Source organism: Pongo abelii, chromosome 16 (genome assembly GCF_028885655.2).
Source record: "Pongo abelii isolate AG06213 chromosome 16, NHGRI_mPonAbe1-v2.0_pri, whole genome shotgun sequence".
Classification (NCBI taxonomy): Eukaryota; Metazoa; Chordata; class Mammalia; order Primates; family Hominidae; genus Pongo; species Pongo abelii.
Genome location: NC_072001.2, coordinates 83,842,989 through 83,862,136, shown reverse-complemented (window position 1 = coordinate 83,862,136; position 19,148 = coordinate 83,842,989). Strand labels below are relative to the sequence as shown.

At 46.1% G+C, this 19,148-nt stretch overlaps 1 protein-coding gene across 6 annotated transcripts in view; it reads right to left on the bottom strand.

Moving 5' to 3' along the window:
- Window positions 1–19,148, bottom strand: part of ARNT2 (aryl hydrocarbon receptor nuclear translocator 2) — a 199,315-nt gene that overhangs the window by 112,148 nt on the left and 68,019 nt on the right. For all 6 annotated transcript variants that reach the window (XM_024232532.3, XM_054531716.1, XM_054531717.2 and 3 more), the window contains one exon: window positions 15,519–15,732. In XM_024232532.3, the coding sequence (XP_024088300.1) occupies window positions 15,519–15,732 (214 nt within the window). The remainder of the gene's footprint in view (window positions 1–15,518; window positions 15,733–19,148) is intronic.

Below are 19,148 nucleotides of genomic sequence, written 5' to 3'. Positions count from 1 at the left end.
AAAGAGGTTTCCCCTTCATCTGTGAAGACTTGGTGGCCAAGCCCTAGTGGCTGGCCTCAGTCTTGGGCCAGGCTGTGGGCAGCCCCAAGGGGAGATGGGACTGTGGGGCGGAGCCTGCATCCACATGGAGGGGCTCTTTGCATTGTCAGGTTATTTTGGGTAAACCTCAGCTGCTCTGGTGGCCAGCTGCGGCCAGCTCCACCAATAGGCTTTCTTCCATGGGCTTCAGTAGACACTGCGGATGCCCCGCCCGGATACCCTGGATCTCACGTACCACTTTGACCGCTGGGTCCTCCCCTAGCTGCTGCAGGTTCTTCAGCTGATGGCTCACACCTGCATCTTCTCCAGAGCCTTCTCCTTGAAGCCTCCTGGCCTAAAGTTATCTAGGAGTTACACCCACTCCTCAAGGCCTGTGACCAATGACTGATTTGCCTCAAAGAGGGACTGCAAAACCCCACACCCTTGCCTCAAAGAGGGACTGACTCTGTGCAACTTACTCTCCCAAACTTTGTCCCTGTAGATCAGGTTGAAACTAGACTCCCCAGAATCGCATCTTTACCTGGCTTCTCTTCTGACCTGTCCTGACCTATCCAGCTTCTCTCTCTCACCACTTTCTCCTCAGAGTGCTCACAAAAGTGTGTGCACGAATCCCTGACCAGGCAGGGACTGAGAATACCTCCCAAGACAAAGCTGCCTACGGTTGGGGAAAAAAAAAAAAAAGATGACAAGCATTTACTGAGTACCTAGGCCATGCCAGGCACTGTCTCGGGCACCATCTTCACACCAACACTGATGAGGAACTGGAGGCTCAGGGAGGATCCCTGTATCCTGTCCAAGATCACCCAACTGGTCAGCAGGGAAACGAGGACTCAAACCCAGGCAGAAAGTCCATGCTCTTAACTCCCCACATGGCTGTCGGTGAGTCCACCCATCTGCCAATTCCCAGCCCTAGCAAGCAATGTGAGCTGTGCTAAGATGATGGCAGGCATTACTTGGGGTAACTTCAAACTAAGTACAAGTGCACTGTTCCAATGTAGAAAGGGCTATCTTCTGAGGTGGCCAGCTCTGCCACTGCAGGTGTTCAAAAAGAAGCCAGTGGCCACTTCACAGTCCTATTATGGAGAGAGCTGTAGAACTGAGAGAAAAGTCAGCCTGTGTGACCCTCATGATGCCAAGCTCTTGTGAGTTCAGGTCCTTAGAATGTGTGCACTCAGCTCAAGGTTAAAGAATGGCATTGTAAATAGCTCACTGGAGAGTAATTTATTTCATCACCCAAAAGGAGAAAACTGAAAGCCATCTATCAGATCACTGCCTGAGCAAATGACTGTCCAGGGAGGTTTTGCGTTGGAGTAGAAGAAAAGAATCTACAAAAATAAAGGGAAAACTGGATGCAGATGTTTTCTTCAATCAGCTTCTACTAAAAAAGCAATAAACAGGAAAGATCAGTGCTATACGTGCTCTTTTATTTAGCCATGTGGCATGAGTCATGACATTTCAGAGGGAAATGTGTCTGTCTTTGGTGAAGCTAAAGGAAACTATTTTATTTGCTTTATCACACTGGAGTTTTTGCAACAAAGCTATTTTTAACCAAAGTATTACAAAATATGACTATCACGTGAGATGATTACTGAAATCTAAATCACACCAGCAAGAAGCAATGATTCAATTCATCTTTTCAAACATCCCAAAGTAATTATATCTGCCTGAAAAAAATACTACTTCTAGGTTATTTCTGTTGTAGTTTCCTGTTATAGAAAGAAGAAAAAAGTCTTTGTCGATTGGCTTCCTGAACATCAAAGTTAGGATAAAAGGTACTTCATTAGGAAATCAAGACTCTTTCAAAGAGGACTTAAAATGCTAAGTGCTGCACATTTTCAGTTGTGTTGCTGATTACATTTTTAACATTTTGGTTTTCGGTGGTAGTAAATTAAGAAACTATCTTCCTGAAATTTATCTCCTAGATAAAGGACAAATTAGGCTGTTATTATTTTATTTTATTTATGCGTGGGGTTTGTTGGCAGGGGTCGCATTGGGGAGCAGTAGTTGGTCCACACTGGAATCATCAGGGTAGCTTTTGAAAGACAGATGTCTGAACTTCACTATGGTACAGTCGAGTTCACCAAAATGGAGTGGAGTCCTGGTATCTGAATTTTTAAAAGAATCAACAGAATCCTGATGCACAATGAGATTGAGAACCACTGTTTTAAAAGCTGGGAATTTTAAAAACTTACGTACAAAGCTGTAATAAATGTTCTCCAGGTGTCACTTGGGTATGCCTTGTTTCAAGAAAAGCCATAATACGAAAATGAGAATGTAGGAACTTTAGGAGGTGACTTTTAGCATTATAAAGAAGCACACCAGTGTTACATGGTTAAATCTCTGCATGAATTTAAAGCAAGATTTAGCATTCTCAAGTCGATTCACATACATTTTTGGTGGGATAGAAAATATGTATGTTGAGCCACTGAAGAGAACTTTAACCGCCTACTCCCTCTTTATCCAGGACAGAGATGCACTGTTATTGGGAGTTGGGAAAGGCCTGGATCCTACAGACCACCTCTCCCTGCTGCTCAAACCCAACTTCCTGATTCCCAACAGCCCAGCTCAGGCAGAGGCTGGAGAGCTCTCTGTACTACAGAATCTTGTTTACAGGGAAGCGGCTTGTTCTCTAATGCCAAAAGGGAGAACCTAGTTGGATGTGTACATAAAATGCACATAAGGTTCACAGTGAGAGCTGTTCTACTTGTATCCCTGGCAGCCTCCCTGATTCCCTGTAAGCCCTGTGCTGGGGAGGCTGTGTCCTCTCAGTTATTTCTCTTACAAAGAAATATTTACCATGCATGGAAAATCCAGTCATTCAGTGACATTACTGGGCAAGTCTCCTCTTCCAGTCTTGCAATGGCCAGGTAGGCTTCCGTTTTAGATCCCTTCCCTAAGAAGTTGTTGCCATGAACAAAGCATGAGAGGTCTGCATACCTAGAAGACAACGTCCGGAAGATGAAGGAGACTGGTGAGGGGCAGGTGCCCTGGTCTGGTTTCAGGGTCCAATTATAAAGGAAGCCTCTGGAAATGTAGGCACAATGGTCAAGTACCAGCCATCTAAGTCCAACATCTGGAAACTGAGCCTGTACCTTGCAGGCTGTGAGAGCCAGGCCTGAGCGGGTCAGGTGTCAGTCACAGACTATGTCCTGAGCTGGGGGCCAAACTTCTCAACTCCTGGATGTGCATGGCTTGTTCCCCACTCAGACATTCTGGCCCATCTCCCTGCACCCTCTCCTGCATCAGTTCCTGGCCTTGACCCCTCCACGCGCCCCATCTGAACCCATCCTCAGCATGGTGACCTGCCACTGCTCTCAGCAAAAAACAGCCCTGACCTTGGCTCTGGATTGTGCCCAGCTCTGCTGCTGTGCGCATGGACAGCATGAAGGGGCAGGTCTGACCCAAGGCACGGGGAGGTGGGCAGGACTCAGGCATGAGAGGATGAATCAGGTCAGGACAAAGGCAGGCGAAGAGAGATGGAAGCCCAGGCTCAGGGCTGGGTGGGATGAGAAGCAGGGAGAAGTACAGCGAGGGGCAGCCCGGAGGAATTCAACTGCCTGCCTGGGTCTGCATGGCGACTGAATTCCAAGCCCTGCCATATCAGGGAGGTGTGGAGAGGAAGAGGGGGAAGTGCTGCTCTGTGCCACCTAGGGTAGCTTCAGCCTACTCCAGATGGATGAGTGGTGAGCATCAGCAGCCCCATCTGGAAGGAAATGAAGAGGAATAGAGCAGCAAAGTGGAGCAGAGGAATTGATACAGCAAGGCTCAACCTGTATCCACGTTCACATCTGAATAGGCTCCATGCCTGCATGGTGGGGCAAATCAAATCCCACACCACCCACAGCCTGGAAGACCATTCCTAGGGCTGTACCTCTGCTGACTCACTGCATAGGTGATTAGCAATTATAAAAAATTAACACCAGTGAGTATTCCTATCTCCCAGCAGGGCACAATGAGCACATTCTGCATTGCACCCAAGTTGATCTACAAAAATAGGCTTGTGGGTCCAAAGGGATCCATCAGTGAATGCATAAGCATCAAAGGAAGCAGTGGATTTTGTGGCTTGACTCAACAGGACAAGTCAGGGATGCTGAGGAGGTGCCTCCTGTCCTCCCCGTGGTTAAACTCACTTCTAGTAGAAGAGATCTGACAATAAGAACAAGAGGCACCAACGAGGCCACCAATGACCCTGGATATCAGCTTTTTTAAAACACTGTTTGGGTAAAGGACTAGAGTGAGTGGATCCACTCCCCTTGTTGGTTTCACTGCCTACATACCTGGTGAATTTAACCACTTCCCTCCATCTCCACTGTTACAATCTATACTGGGTTTTACAGTGTCTCCAACCACCCCTTGCCCAAAATTCATGTCCACTCAGAACCTGCATATGTGATCTTAGTTGGAAAGAAAGTCTTTGTAGATAGAATCAAGTTAAAATGAGGTCATACCAGATTACGGTGGGCCCTAATCCAACAGACTGGTATTCCTAGAAGAAGAGGGAAATTTGGACCCAGAGACACAAAGGGAAAATGCCACCTTATGATGGAGACAGAGATTGGACCGATGTGTCTACAAGGAATGGCAAAGACTGTCAGCTACCACCAGAGCTAGGAGACAGCCATGGAACAGGTTCTTCCTCACAGCCTCCAGAAAGAACTGACCTGGCTGCTGACACCTTGATTTTGGACTTCTGACTTCCAGAACGGCAAGATAACACATTCCCATTGTTTTAAGCTGCCCAGTTTGTAGTAATGTACTACGGCAGCCAGAGGAAACTATACTCCTCCCCAACCCAAGCCTGCATCAGCCCTCGTGTAGATAACTCTAGCATCCTCCTAAACTTGAATAGCCCAAACCTCTCTGGTCGTCCTATGACATGTTCTCCACTCTGTCACCAGAGTGAGCATCTCACATCTAACATGGTTCATGGGCCTCCACTGGTTAAAATTCTCAGTGGCCTGCAATTGGTCTTGGAGTCAGCATCCCCTCTCCCCAAGCTTCACCATCTCCTCACCTGGCTGCCTTCTGCTTCCTTATTAGATCTCACCAGGCATCAGTCACTCACAGGGGCATTCTCCAACCTGCCCAGACATGTCCCATTCCGTGTTGTTTGTTCTTGTTGCCCTCCTGGCCTTTTCCTCCACAACACCTATCACAGTGTGTTAGATGTGATTATCTCTTTGGTGTCTCTTTTCCCCACTAAACTGTAAACTCCATGAGAGCCATGCCACATGGGTTTTATTCATCACCAGATCCCCAGCACTTAGTACAGTGTCTTGTACCAAGTTAGTTAGTACCCACTAAATATGTGCTGGATGAATGGATGAATGAATAGAACAAAGAGAAAGAAAAAAGTAAGTGCCTCTTTTCTTCCCTCTCCTCTACCTGAGCCTGCAATGGGGATTCTCAAGCACATGTCACACTTTTGTAAAGGGGCAAAACTAACAAAGATCAGGCCCTACCCATCTTCCCTTGTCAACAGTACCAAAATCCTAAGACACATTTTAGAGAGCTAAGAAGACAAATAAAGCAGGGCAAGATGGAAAGTTTGGGAAACCACTGATCTATAGTAGTGTTTAAATGGAATTTGCAGTTATTAAGACAAATGAATGAACTCTCTACAATTCCCAAACACTATCATTAATACTATCCCATATGTCATTGAATGCCTGCTTCAAAGCAGTTTTGTAGGAGATGCATTATTGTTTGCATTTACAAGCGAGAAAACTGAGGCTCAGGGAGGTTAAGTCATTCACCCAAGGTAAAGGCCATGGACTGTAACTGTCACCAGGTTCATCTGACTCCAAGTACAGGGATTCTTCCACTCCCCCCGCTGCCTCCCTACACCCCTATGCACTACCCCCTATCCCCACCACCACTCCTTAGCACACACGGCTGGTGGATTTCGCTGTGTGCAGGGAGGCCAGCCTTCCAGCCAGAGTCAGCAATGTGTGCAAAAACACCACTCTGACTCCTTTATCTGCTGTGACACAAGAGTGATAATGAACCCAACAGCCTGGGCTGGAAATCTGTCCAGATTCATGGAATATCTTTCAACATAAAATATGAGAAAAAAACACAAACAGTTCAGCAGCATCAGCCGTGCTATGCATGTAGCGAAGCAAAATAGGCAGGTTGTATAAATATTTAACAACGAGAAAGAACTGAACTGGCTCCAAAGAAACATCTGGGATAACAGATCGAAGGAGGCTGAGGTTTCTAGTGGGAAAGTCACTGTGAAGATACAAAAAACAACCAGCCAGCAATTCTCAGATTTCATTCTCACGTGCATTTATCAAGCACCTCTGGCAACTTACCCCTAAATGCTTTGTTTTTAAATGTTTACTTACACAACTGGGCAATTTCCAAGGGGCCTAAGTCAAATAAACATGCTTTCCTTGCCATAAAAATGCTTTATTTCTATTTCGAACAACAGAAACTCAATAACAGTGTTAATAGTTGAGTCGAGATCAAATCAAGTTGTTTTTTTTTTTTTTGCCACATTTATACATGTTACCTAATATAGCAAGAAATGGACTGCTGAATGTGTTCAGGATTCAGATTCTGGCATTAGTCCAAAGACTAAGTTTGGGCATTCCAAAGAAAATAAGCTATATATTTGAAAGTACAGTTTTTATGAAGTTACCTTCATGACTGACACTTGGAAATGGACCATCTTTTTCCAGAACTGATACCCCAGGGGTGGACTGCATAGCTCACAGGACCCCTGTGAGACCAATTATCTGCCTGACATTCTTCCACTGAGGGACTCAACCACATGGCTGAGCTCAACAGTCTGTCCTTGCCCTCTTTTGCAAAGTGTCAGGAAGAAGGCCCAGCTGCCTTGGGTAGGCTGAGGCTGCATGTTGACAACTGGCAGCTATTTTCCCAGGCACACACGTTCCAGGAGGTGCACGCTTTCCCTTGCAGCATCACGTATAACTGGCTTTCTTCCTGCTCTAGTCTGGGTCCTCCCCGGGTGACAGGATGAGCCCGCTACCAGCTCCTCGCTCTCCTGTTCCACACTGGAGGATGCCACCTGCTGAACCCGCAAACTTGGTGCAGACCCTGGTGGAGAGCAGGGGATGTATGGGCTTGTGCGGCGAGGTTCCACAGGCTGCTACACAGGCTGCTCTGCTGCCATACAGATTTCCCGTGCCTAGTCAGCCTCTGCCCTAGATAGCGGGCATAGAGGGGACAGCAAATCCCCAGAGCTACACTTCTAGCTGCTCTGGACCAAGGCCTGGTCACCTGAGAGCTGTGCAAACACAAGTTGGGCAGTTGAGTCACTGGGGCAGATCCCATCACTTCATGCCAGTCCCAGCTGCCAAAGGATGCCCTCGACCCAGGCTGCTGCAAGCAGCCCCCAGCACAATCACTATTTGCTAAATTCTTTAATTCAGCAGTTCTCAAACTAAAATGTGCATCCAAGTGTATAAGTTCCTGGGGAATCCTATTAAAATGTACATCCTGATTCAGTAGGCCTGGGATGGGACCTGCAATTCTGCATCTCTAAGAAGCTCCCTGCACTTCATGGATGCAAGTGCAGTGTACCCATGAAACACACTTAACAGATTTTACCAGGGTTTACCTCCCAAGTAAACTCAAATAAACATGTGCATGGAGTTCTATAATTAATAAGACATTTCACAAAGTCATAGATCCCCCATCTTTCTGAGGAGGAAAGCTAAACTCAGAGATCAAAGAGCTTGGCAAAGCCAAGAATAACAGTGGACTCAATCCAGATGACTTGATACGAAGTCCCAGGATGGTTTCACTAAGTCAGTTTTTCTCAAACTTTAACATGCATCACGATGACTTGAAAGGTAGGTAAAAATACAAATTTCTGGGCATCCAGAGCTTCTGATTCAGTGGGGAAGAATCTGCATTTCTAACAAGTTCACAAGTGATGCTCATGCATCTGGCCTAAGGATCACACTTTGAGAAGTGCTCCACTAGACTACTCTAGTGTCCTAGTATTCCTAGACAGGATCCTAGAGACCCCTGCATCCGAGCCTCAATCTTGGAGCTTTGATGCCATTCACCACTCATACGCCCAAACCCCACTAAACACTGTTCTGGCTCCTGGTGCCCCAGGGATATTGGGTCATGCCAAGGCTTCTTTGTCTCTAGATGCCCCAAAGGCAATAAGCTTCTTTGGCATTGACTATGAGCTCTACTTTGTAGCAGCTGTTTGGCCTCAGGTGTGTGACCCTGAGAACTTCTCGGTAACTTCAAGCCTCATGCTCTTGACCTGTGAAATGGGGCCAATAATCCCCATGCATAGGACCTTGATCAGCCCCAGACAACAAATGGTTCTCAACCCTTCCTGTGCATCAAAATCACCTGGGAAGGTTTAACAAAACACCAGTGCCCAGCTCCCTTCCCAAATCCTGGGCAAGTGTATTTATCAGATCTCCCCAGGTGATTGATGCTAACGTGCAACTAGGGTTGATATCCACTGAAATAGGTAAATGCTAGAAAAATGCAAGATGGCCAGCTGCGGTGGCTCATGCCTATAATCCTGGCACTTTGGGAGGCTGAGATGGGAGGACTGTTTAAGGCCAGGAGTTCGAGACCAGCCTGGGCAAGATGGCAAGACCTCATCTCTACAAAAAATTAAAAAATTAGCCGAGTGCAGTGACACCCACCTGTAGTCTCACCTACTTGGGAAGCTGAGGTGGGAGAAATGCTTGGGACCCTCCTAGGCTCAAGAGAGGCTGCAGCAAACTACGATTGTGCTACTGCACTCGAGCCTGGGTAACAGAGCAAGACCTTGTCTCTACAAAAAAAATTTAAAAATTAGCCAGGCATGATGGTGCACACCTGTAGTCCCAGCTACGTGGGAGGATGAGGCTGAAGGATTGCTTGAGGCCAGAAGTCTGAGAACAACCTAGGCAATGTAGTGAGACCCTATGTCTAAGAAAGTAAAAGAATTCATTATAGCTATTAATATTTCACTGTTACGGTATTTATTTATTTGTTTATTTGAGACAGGGTCTCGCTCTGTCACCCAGGCTCAAGTGTAGAGGCACAATCATGGCTCACTGCAACCTGGACGTCTTGGGCTCAAGCGATCCTCTCACTTCAGCCTCCTGAGTAGCTGTGGCTACAGGTGCATGACTCCACACCCGGCTAATTTTTTAAAATTTTTTTGTAGAGGTAAGGTCTTGCTATGTTACTCAGGCTGGTCTCAAAATCCTGGACATGAGCAATCCTCCTGCCTTAGCCTCCCAAAGTGCTGGGAGTATAGGTGTGAGCCACCCACCCAGCTGTGATGGTTTAATGAGAAGAATAAATGCAACATGCACCGAGTGTCCCACAGATGTCCTCTCTCCCAGGCAGGGAGACTCTTCAGTGAATGCACCATCTTTAAACTCTCATGGAAATGCAGCCTGATGAAAGGTATATGAGCAGAGCTGCAGAGCTGGCTGAAAATGGCTCCCTGGTGAGCTGTTCTCGTGAGCTGCTATCTGTGCCCAGACCACGGCCTAGCCAAATCCTGTGATCCAAGGCTGAAAATATCTCTGGATTTCCATGAAGCTCTCAGGGAGATAGGAAAGCTTAATCACAGCTGATTGGGACATGTGAATCATGCACAGGAACTTTCCAGCCAGATCCCTTGGGGACCAACCTGGCTCAGGCTCTCTAGAAATTATCACAAAGAATCCAGGCTGGAATGGTTGGCAAACGGGGGTTCATTCATTCAACAACAGCTGGGGACTCCTACGTATAGGAGATAGGGGAAGGAGAGGCTGATCACGAGGTAAGCTGCATCCCACATAACCTTTCTACAGCCATGCAAGGCAGGTATTTGTTGAATGGATGAATAAATGAATAAACTGAGTAGTGATTAGAGAAAGAAAGAAAGAGGGAAGAAGGAAGGGAGAGAGAGAGAAGAAAGGAAGCAAAGAAGGAAGGCAGGCAGGCAGGCAGGAAGGAAGGATGGAGAGAGGAAAGGAGGGAGGGAGGAATTTGGCCTTTGCTTGCACCCTCTTCTGCTGTTGGACAGCTCTATTTTGAAGTTATTTTCTACACTGAACCAAAATGCTGACCCAATTCTCTGAATGCAGGAAGAGTCCAACAGAAACAGAGCCACGGAAGTGTGATGCGGGGGAAACAGGCCAAATCAACCTTGTCTTGAAGAGTCCATGGGTTATGCTTGTGCACATCCGCTTTCCAGCCAGGACAGCCAGGCGGTCCCCACCCAGGGCAGTGCTTGAGGTCACCCACAAGGCGCCTCCAGTTCTGCTCACCAGGATCAAGGTCCTCCAGAGTTCTACAGCCACAGGAGGGAACCTGGGAAAGGCCACCAGAAGGCACAAAGAATCTGCTCAACCCATGCTCCCTTGGGCGGCCCCTGCTGAGCTGCTTCTGCTGCTCCCTGCTTGCTCTCTGAACCCCACCTCTTGGACATATTCAGTTACGGTCACAGGCTCTGCTATCACCTGGAATGCCCTGGGCCTCTCCTCAGCTCCTCTCCTTCCCTGCAGAGAGCTGGGGCTCAGGCCACTCAGATATCCAGGATCATTAATTCTGTGGCCCCTCCCTGACACCACTTCCATCTGATCCCGGCACCTCCATGCTTCATCTTCTGCTCAGAATCCTGTAACCCAAACATCCCAGCATTCCTGGTGAGAGGCAAAGGTACTTTTCATTCTGCGGAACACTCATCCTTCCCCATAAGGAGCTCCTCCAATACCACCAAGGCCAGCTTTCCTGAGCCAGCCAATGCCTGCCTGCTGTCTTCCTTCCCACTGTCTCTTGTTTCTTTTAGTGACAGACAGCACCTGATTTCCTCCAAGAGGGAATCTTCTCTTTCTGAATCCAAGTGCCTTACGTGGTGAGGTAGGTGGACCTCACATCTTAGCTCAGAGTCTCCCTGGCCATCAGGATCAGCCAAGAGCAGGGCAGGTGGACCAAAATGAGCCAAGAGAGCCGGGCCCAGGATGTTTGCTACAACCATTGGAGGAAGGCACCCTGTTTCTGCTGAGCCTTCAGAATAGGTTCTCTTGAGTTTTTCACCAGTCCCCCTCCTCCAATCTGCCTCCATTTCATACATTGGTAGATGAGGCCTTGAACAAAAGAGTAGAATCAGAGCTGGAAGGAGCCTTAGAAACTTCCTGGGTCAAGATGAGGAGAATGAGGGTTAGAGAAGAAAGGAATTTGCCAAGATCACAAAGTGAAAACCAGAAAAGCAGGGAGCTCCCAACTCCCTTTCCAGCACTTTTCCACTAGCAGTGTCACTGTTGTATGGTAAGGCTTCACCCATTCTCTCTCCACGTGGATAAATTCTAGTTTTATTCACAGACAAGTCAGATCATGACACTGACCCACATCACTCCATGATGTTTCTAAGGAGACTGTATATAACCTTTCACCCACCCTTTGTCACCACCTCTCCAGCTAGGAAAAAATTTAATACAACAAAGAACTCCACCATCACCAACTCTTTGAAAACATATTGATTTTCTGGGGTCCCTGAGCCAACATGGGAGTCTGCAGGCCCCAGTGAAGTCAGGTTTCTTGTCCCCTCCCCTGTGCACATACAAACCTCCACACATTCAGTACAGGTGATCCTGCAGGTCCAACAAATGAGACATCGAATCACCACTGAGAGGCTCAGAGGAGGGAAGCTCCACTGGGAAAGGAGGTCAGGCTGCCCTAGTTAAGCCACCCCCACTCCAGCAGGCCTTGCCTGGCTCCCTGCCTTGCCTCAACACCCTTCCACCCTGAATCTCCCAAAGTGGACCATGTCACCTCTTTCCAGGCCTAAAACCACACGAGTCCAGGGACAGGAGGGTTTAAGAGACTCTAGTCCAATAATTGAAGGCATTAAGCCACACCCGAGGCCTTTTAATACAATTTTAAAATTATACTTATGCTTGGGCTGGTTATATATGAAGCCTACTCCAGTCCTGTCCTGAGCACCAGGAAAACCCTAAGGCCCGTCTGAGTAGCAGCCCAGTTTCAGAGAGTTCTTCCAAGCTCTCCCCTACAGAATCAACAAGGGTTTCTTGTATGTTCTAGGAAAGTCACATCGCACCCTATGACTGTGAAAGAGACCCTGTCCTCTCTTCCACCCTAAGAATAAGAACCCACTTCTCCAGCCTCATCTTGTTTCTCACAAGAGGGGCTCGGCCCATAGGCAAACTCAGAGACCTGGCTCTTCACCTTTCACAGGGCCTTCTCTGGCATCCTGGAGGACACCCTCCACTGTACTGGTTCTGGCTGCCTTGGCCACAGTCCAGTGTCCACTCCGAGGACATTTCTGTCCAGATGTGGTTCACATCGCCTGCTTAAACTCTCCCAGACACATTCAGACTTCACATGGACAGAAATGTCCGCCCAACTATGATGAACCAGCTGGCTACACCCTTGGCCAGAGCCTGACCTGCCTCGACCATCGCTTCCCTGGCAGCTTCCCCAGCTGGGTCTCCTGACTGGGTTTCCAAAAGCCACATCCTGTGGTCACATGTAGAAGTCTGGGAAAGACAGCACTTTCCAGAGAAGGTGATTTCAGCTGTCAAACCAACATTTCCCGGTTGGTTGATTTTCCCCTTTTACATCCCTCCCAAATATTTAACTTTTTAAGGTGTGTTCCTTAGGATTTCTATATGGAGTTTGCTAATTCAGGCAGGAGAATGGGGCAGCAGAAAGAGTCTTTCTGAGCCTATTTCAGCATCGCTGTTTTACAAGCACATCAAAGCTTACTGCCAGGAGAAAAAGACACTGTCCTTACACCTTAATTCTCTTCCTCCTTTTTTACATCTTTGATCACCAGCACTGAGAAAATTACTAATATCCTTCCAAAACAGCTGTACACCTCTCACTTTTAGCAACATCTAACTCAGTCTTATCATAAGTGTTATTATAGGTGGAATTGTGTTCCCCACTAAAATTGGTATGTTAAAGTCTTAATCCCCAGTACCCCAGAATGTACTGTATTTGGGAGACAGGACTTTTAAACAGATCGTTAAGCTTAAATGAGATCATATGGGTGAGCCCTAATTTAGTGACTGGTGTCCTCATAAGAAGAGGGAGAGACACAAGATTCATGCACACAGAGGAGAGACCTACACTTAGGCTGGTTATAATTCTTGTGAGAATGCAAGAAGGTGGCCATCTCCAAATCAAGGAGAAGGGCCTTAGGAGACAACAAACCTGATGACATACTGATCTTGAATGCAATGGACTAAATGTTTATGCTCTCCCCAAATTCGTACGCTGAAATTCTAATCTCCCAGATGATGATATTAGGACATGGGGCCTTTAGGAGGTGATTAGGTACTGTTATAAAACAGATCCCAGATAGATAGCTAGTCCCTTCCACCATGTGAGGACACAGCTAGAAGGGAACATCTAGAAAGTAGGCCCTTGCCAGATATCAAGGTGCCTTGATCTTGGACTTCCCAGCCTCTAGAACTGTGACTGTATTAGTCTGTTCTCCCATTGTATAAACAAATACCTGAGACTGGCTAATTTACAAAGAAAAGAGGTTTAATTGGCTCACCATTCTGCAGGCTGTACAAAAAGCATGATGCTGATATCTGCTTGGCCTCTGGGGAGGCCTCAGGAAACCTACAATCATGGCAGAAGGTGAAGTGAAGCAGGTGTCTTACATGGTAGAAGCAGGAACTCTTAAGAGAGAGAGTGGGGAGGTACTACACACAACCAGATCTTGTGAGAATTCACTCACTATCATGAGAGCAGGACCAAGAGGATGGTACTAAGCCATTCAGGCAAACCCACCCCCATGATCCAATCACCTCCCATCAGGGCCTGCCCCCAACATTAGGAATTACAACTGAACATGACATTTGGGTGAGGACACAGATCTAAACCATATCAGTGAGAAATGAATTTCTGTTACATAAAAGCTATTCAGTTTATTGTATTTTGTTATAGCAGCCCAAATGGATTAGGACATTGAATGCCCAGCCTCCAGAACTATGAGAAAATACATTTCTGTTATTTAAGTAACCCATTCTGTGGTATTTTGTTATGGCATCCTAGGCTGACCACAATAAACAACACACTCACTAATTCATCAGGCTTCCGCTGAAGGCCTACTATGTGCAAAGCACTGAGTTTAGCACTGTGGGCAGACACAAAAGTAAGTGGGAATACAACAGCTCACAATATGGTCAGGGAGAATGACAACACAAATATATCTGTCATAGAGCAAAATGCAAATATTTTGGTATAATGCTTCTATAACGCTTGTTTCAACAATGCAAATTTGTTCCAATGAGATTGACATATTAAGGAAAAATCTGAGCATAATGTGAATTTTGTGTTTGCTTATCTGTAAGAAAAACTAGATGAACATAGAAAGGTTGTGCCTAGCTGAACCGAGCCACATGGAAATACACAAAATTCACATACCTCAGACATCAGTCAGCTCTCTCGGTCCACAGTGTGTTATTAGCCACACTCATCCACATTTGGAGTTAAAACTCTCCGTCTGATTTCACATGACTGTCCTCCTACCATTTCACAATAACATACAAATGACCACACCTTCTGAGACCACCTCCATAAGCAAACTTTAGATCATTTTCAAACTCAACTGCCATATGTATGGTAAGATGTATACATTTCTTAACCACTTAATGTTAAAGCTGTGCTACCATTTATAATAGGTTTTTATTTTTGCTTTTATCTGACAAATTATTGAGTGTTGTGCTTCTAAACCACTTTTTCTCTGTAAGCCCTATAGTTTTTAATTGCATGATTGTGTATACTGCAGTGATTTTTAGAAACATGTATGAGTGGAATTGACTATATTTAAACATTTCAATAAGGAACTAGATTTCAGGTAACTAAGGCCTGGGTAATGAATGTTTATAGTCAGGATCACAGAAAATCACATGCTTACTGGATAAACTTCAAACAGGGCATATGGATCTGGCTAATATATCAACAACAACCTCTAGTGGTAATGTACACTAATTGCAGGTAAAATACAGAAAAAAGTGATTTATTAAAAATGGATTTTTAAATGTTACCGAATGAATGAAGCTATCACACAGGCCAACTCACATATATTCCCTCACCTTCAGGCAGCTTTTTATGGCCTCCAGTTTCCTGGCCTGTTTACTAAAATAATTTCTTTTTTTTTTTTTTTTTTTTTTGAGATGGAGTCTCACTCTGTTGCCCAGGCTGGAGTGTAGTGGCACAATCTTGGCTCACTGCAAGCTTCGCCTCCTGGGTTCATGCCATTCTCCCACCTCAGCCTCCGGAGTAGCTGGGACTACAGGTGGCGGGCGCCACCACCACACCCGGCTAATTTTTTGTTTTTGTATTTTTTGTAGAGACGGGGTTTCACCGTGTTAGCCAGGATGGTCTCGATCTCCTGACCTCGTGATCTGCCTGCCTCAGCCTCCCAAAGTGCTGGGATTACAGGTGTGAGCCACCACGCCTGGCCAAGAATGTTTTCTAGAGTCAAACAGCCTCATAAAGGGAGCTCCACTGACCTGTCATTGAGTTTTCTGAGGTGCACAGTTGCTCTCTCAGCTTCTCCACGTCATCAGGATGCACCTGTTCATACAGTGTGCTCCCAAACCACTCTGACTGGGGCTGGTTCAGAACAGGGGTGACGGAGTCAGACACATAAATCACTCGCCCTGTCTCAGCAGCCACCACAAACAGAAATCCGTCAGCTGCTTCAAGGATGAGATGCTTCAGTTCCTATAAAGAAAAGATTATGATTGGCACAATACACTGACAGACCCAGAGTGATTAAACTTTCTTATTGGGAAAGCAGCCTTCAATTTCTTTTATCTGCATATTTATTCTGGTACACAAATAGTTTGGGAAATGAGTACTTTGTTTCTGGAAAATAAGCTAGACAAATGCACAAAGCTTGCACCATCCCTAAGATACAGCTACTGTAAACACAGTTAGCCTGTCTTCATTAGTCCTTTGTTGGGGAGAGAGAAAACTTCCAGCCTAAGGGGATGGGAGAGCAATGAGTGATCACCAGAAGGTGCTGGGTTGCCAGAGGTGTGAACAGCTTTGCCACATATTGAAACTGTAGTCATGTCATTGGAGCAGAAGGGCCCAACACATAGTGCTTGGCGCAAAAGGTGCTAGATAGAAGGAAGGGAAGGGGAAAGGGAAGGTCAGAAAGGAGAACGAAAGAGACCACGTGTCTCCCCACCCACAGCTTGCCGTACTGAAAGTACCCTCTTGTTCCTTTTCTCTTTCCGTATTTCTGAGCTGAATGCTGGTACTGGCTATAAGAGTATCCCCTTACATTTGCATTTCTGTCGGATTTCCAGAACTGACAATAATCACCATCATCTCAAAAGACTCTCAGAGTAACTCTGGGAGGCAGCAGGGAATACAGCATTATCCATAGCACTTTACAGTGAGAAGAGGTTAGGAGCATCAACCCTGGGCTCACATTGATTCACTGGGGTCATGACTGTCATTGAAGGCAGGGAGGAAACTGGAATCAAGGAAGGGGCAGCAGGAAGCCTTGATATTATCCTCAGAAGGACGTGGATGGGGCAAAATCAACTTTGTTAAAACGAGATGTCTTTTCTTTGCAGCGCCTGAAGGCAGCTCAAGTGTAGTTGCCCATACTATTCTCACATCAAGCTAAGGAGCCCTTTGCCACTGAATGAAATGGGCTTTGTGCCTGCAGGAGCCAGGCACTAAGTCTTCCCTAGACACTGTAATCCATGGCCACCCTTCTAACCACTTCAAGTACTGTTCAGGCTCCAGAGGACAAAGGTATCCTTCTAGGTCAGCAGCTAGCAAACATTTTTTGGCTGGCAATCCTTTGTTTGAATGTAATCTTATGTGAAAACCCCACTGTAAAGCACATGGACAGCCAGCAGAGTGGAGGCAAAAGGTGGAGAGTCTGGCGCCCCAAATCCCAGTAACTGAGCAGGGTACAAGAACCCAGAGACTAGGGAACATTGATATGCTGATGAGCAGAACCCAGGGAGCTTTGTAAATGTGTCTAAGCCCTTGGCTGGGGAGGAATTCTAACATCCTCTGCCTGGGAAACCAGGGCAGAAGCAGTTGGTACAAAAATTTTTTAAGGATAAGTTTATTTTGCCCATTTCTCTTGCTTTGCACTTCTGCTGTTCTGCGTCACCTAGATGCTTAATTAGTTCAGGGAATTCGGTCAGCATTTTTATTTTCAGTATTGGGATGATCTTCCCAACAGAAAGAGCTGTTAAGAGAATTAAAAACGGAAGAGGATGTCTGGGGAAGTACAGAATTCTTTGTCACTGGAGGAGAGGAAGTGGAGGCTGAATGACTTTACTCATGAATTCACATTTTTGTCCAGTTTGCAAAGACTGTGGCGAGGTCTTATGGGATGAAGCCCCACTCGCATCACGGACCCTCTTTTTACCACCCTCCTCCTTGATGTTTATTCCCTGGGAGACTATCAATCACTACCAAGTTCCTGTGCCCTGAATCCAGAACTAGCCTCCACACTCCAAGAAAACAAACAGTCACGGTTAAGAGCATTATTCTGGAGTAAAAGGAGACTATCATCTGTGGCTCTCCCACTTAGCTGTGCAACTTTGGGCATGTTACTTCACACCCTCAGTAATTTTTTTCAGTGAGCTCTTGCAAGGTTAAATGAGATGCTGTGTGTGAGGACTTAGTAAGGGCCTGGCACACAGTAGGTGCTCCATAAATGTAACCGTTATGATCACCATCCAAGCAGCTGAGAGAGGAACAAAGGTAGGGCTCATCTGACCTGCATAGCTGCCTTCTCTCTGCATGCCACTTTCATAATCCTCAGTCACTTAAAGATAATGAGATTCATTTCAAACATTGACCCTGTAGGTTTTTTGGTGAGGATTAAAAAATATAGACAAAAAACTGATTCTAGCAGCTAGTAGTGCTTAATAATTTCTGTCTGTTACTTACCAGCTATTCACCCTTCATTATACCTCAGGCCCATGTTAAACAGTCTATGCTTGTTGCCTTCCTCACCACAACCACACGAGCTGGGAGCTATCACTGCATTTATTTTTACAGAGGTGGAAATGAGGCTTGAAGTTCCTGCCCTGACCACCACAGTTTGTGTCCTCCAGGTGGCAGATATTACCACTGCTGGACCTTCCTAACATCTGCCAAGGGAGGGCCCTCATGACCACTGGGATGATTTAAAAAGGGATCAAATAGGTGAAGTGCTTGCTAAAGTGTCTGCCACAGAACAGACAGTAATAAACGTTAGTTCCTCATCCCTTATTCTTTTTAAACCTAACTTCCATGACATAAATCGAGTCTCGGCTCTAGCAGAATACATCACTCTGTCTCCCAACAAAATCTTTTTCATTCCTGCCTCTGAAGTTCTGTACACACTCTTCCCTTTTTGTGAAATTCCTTCTGCTCCCCTCTTTCTAGGTATTTTTTGTGGCTCCTTTCTATGCCAATACTGTCTCTGTCCTGAGAAGTCCCTCTTGATAATACCAGGACACTTCCACTCTATTTCAGCTTGGCCGCACGCTGTGTCTTGTTAAATCCTCCATTACTTTTAGGACCCTATACCCTACATACTTTTGCATTTCCTAACTGCATGCCCTGACAACTGTATCATTTCACCTCCTCACCCAATCCCCCCCCACCGGCTGTACACAATGAAGCGCTTTCAAATCCATCATCTCATTTATCCTGCAAAAGCTCTTGGAGACAGGAAAGCAAAAAGCTTTATGTTCATTTCACAGATGAGCACACTGAAGCTTAGAGTATTTGCCAACTCGCCCTATGATCAGCACATGGAAATACAAAGACCCTGAACACAGGCCTCTGGCTCATGTAAATCCACTTACAAAATATGACCTCACTAGCCATTTTATGTGTTTCTTCTTGCCAACTAGTCAAAGACTAGTGTAGGTGTTAAAAATATGGCTTTGGGGTCCTACCAGCCTGTCTTCACTGGACCCAATCTTGGCTCCTCCACTAAGCAGCAGATTAACCCTGAGCAATCTGCTGACTCTTTCTAAGCCTCAGCTTCCTCATCAATAAAACAGAGCTAAATAACAGTGGTTTCTTCACAGGGCTAGAGTAAGTAGTAAATGAGATATTTCACAGAAAGCTATGACTCACACCAGGCACCCAGCAAATGCCGGCCG